At 42.7% G+C, this 1,055-nt stretch overlaps 1 protein-coding gene across 4 annotated transcripts in view; it reads left to right on the top strand.

Moving 5' to 3' along the window:
* Nucleotides 1-291, top strand: part of ATP5MC2 (ATP synthase membrane subunit c locus 2) — a 9,829-nt gene extending 9,538 nt beyond the window's left edge. For all 4 annotated transcript variants that reach the window (XM_088469187.1, XM_088469186.1, XM_088469188.1 and 1 more), the window contains exon 5: nt 68-291. In XM_088469187.1, coding sequence (XP_088325313.1) covers nt 68-182 — 115 coding nt within the window. In that variant the 3' untranslated portion in view covers nt 183-291. The remainder of the gene's footprint in view (nt 1-67) is intronic.
* Nucleotides 292-1,055: the final 764 nt, after the last annotated feature.

Here is a 1,055-nt window from a genome sequence, read left to right as displayed (position 1 = left end):
TTGAGTTAGTTTGTGTATTCCTTCATTTTATATTTATTTTTTTTTTCCCCCACTTTTTTTTCTGCAGGAACCCATCCCTTAAGCAGCAGCTGTTCTCCTATGCCATCCTGGGCTTTGCCCTGTCTGAGGCAATGGGACTGTTCTGCCTCATGGTTGCATTCCTTATCCTGTTTGCCATGTGATGAATCTCGTCTGTCCTGCAAACGCGTCCTGTGTGTCTGTCCGGAGGTAGATCCCTTTGCACCAGATCTGCCAGTGGATTCTGGGAATAAAATATAATTTGAAAAATAAGCGCATGCTCTGGTTTCATGGTGTATATTGAATGTCCTTGCGGAACACAATACTGTATGAGGATAACCTTGCACATTTTTTTTTCTTTCTCAACTTTTTAAAATCAGACACAAATGACAGGAACAAATCAATCAAGTTCTTTAGTGAGTAGGTACATATGGTATTTTTTATGAGAAACTGCAAATATGTAAATAAAGAAGTGATCGAGGGGAAAAAAGGGTGGTGAGGGTTGAGATAACGGGGGGGGGGAGGTCACTCACTGGCCAAAATCTGTATAGCAACATTTAGAAGGGAGGATAGATGGGGTGCCATGGGGTATGTTTGTTAAATGGAAGATCTGTGGTTCTGATCCTCATGGAAGAGCCAGGATGCCCAGACTTCAGGGAGGTGGATCTAGTCTGTCATAGAGATAGTAAGTAATCTGCTCCATGCATGTAACATTCCATATATGGTTTTCAACCACTTAATAGAGAGAGGGATCCCGTTTAGCCACAGTTCCTCTAGCACAATGGGTCAGCAGTAGGGAACATTTTCCTCAATTTGTTGGGTGTGTGATACAAATAGGCTAATCCTATTAAATTACCCAAAACTTTAATTAGCTAGAATTTTGAAAAATATAGGTCACAACATGAGGTGCACAGGGTTTCTCTCAGTGTAAAGCTGGGTACACACTTACCAATGTGTGTACCCAGCGATGCAGACGTATCGGGCGGCTGGTACACATTACACGATCCGGTGCCTGCCCGCCTGATATGTTGGGCACT

This window comes from Taudactylus pleione, unplaced genomic scaffold (genome assembly GCF_031769625.1).
Source record: "Taudactylus pleione unplaced genomic scaffold, aTauple2 ptg000089l, whole genome shotgun sequence".
Lineage (NCBI taxonomy): Eukaryota > Metazoa > Chordata > Amphibia > Anura > Myobatrachidae > Taudactylus > Taudactylus pleione.
Note: the sequence above shows the minus strand (reverse complement) of the source record. Positions and strands in the feature narration are given on the sequence as shown.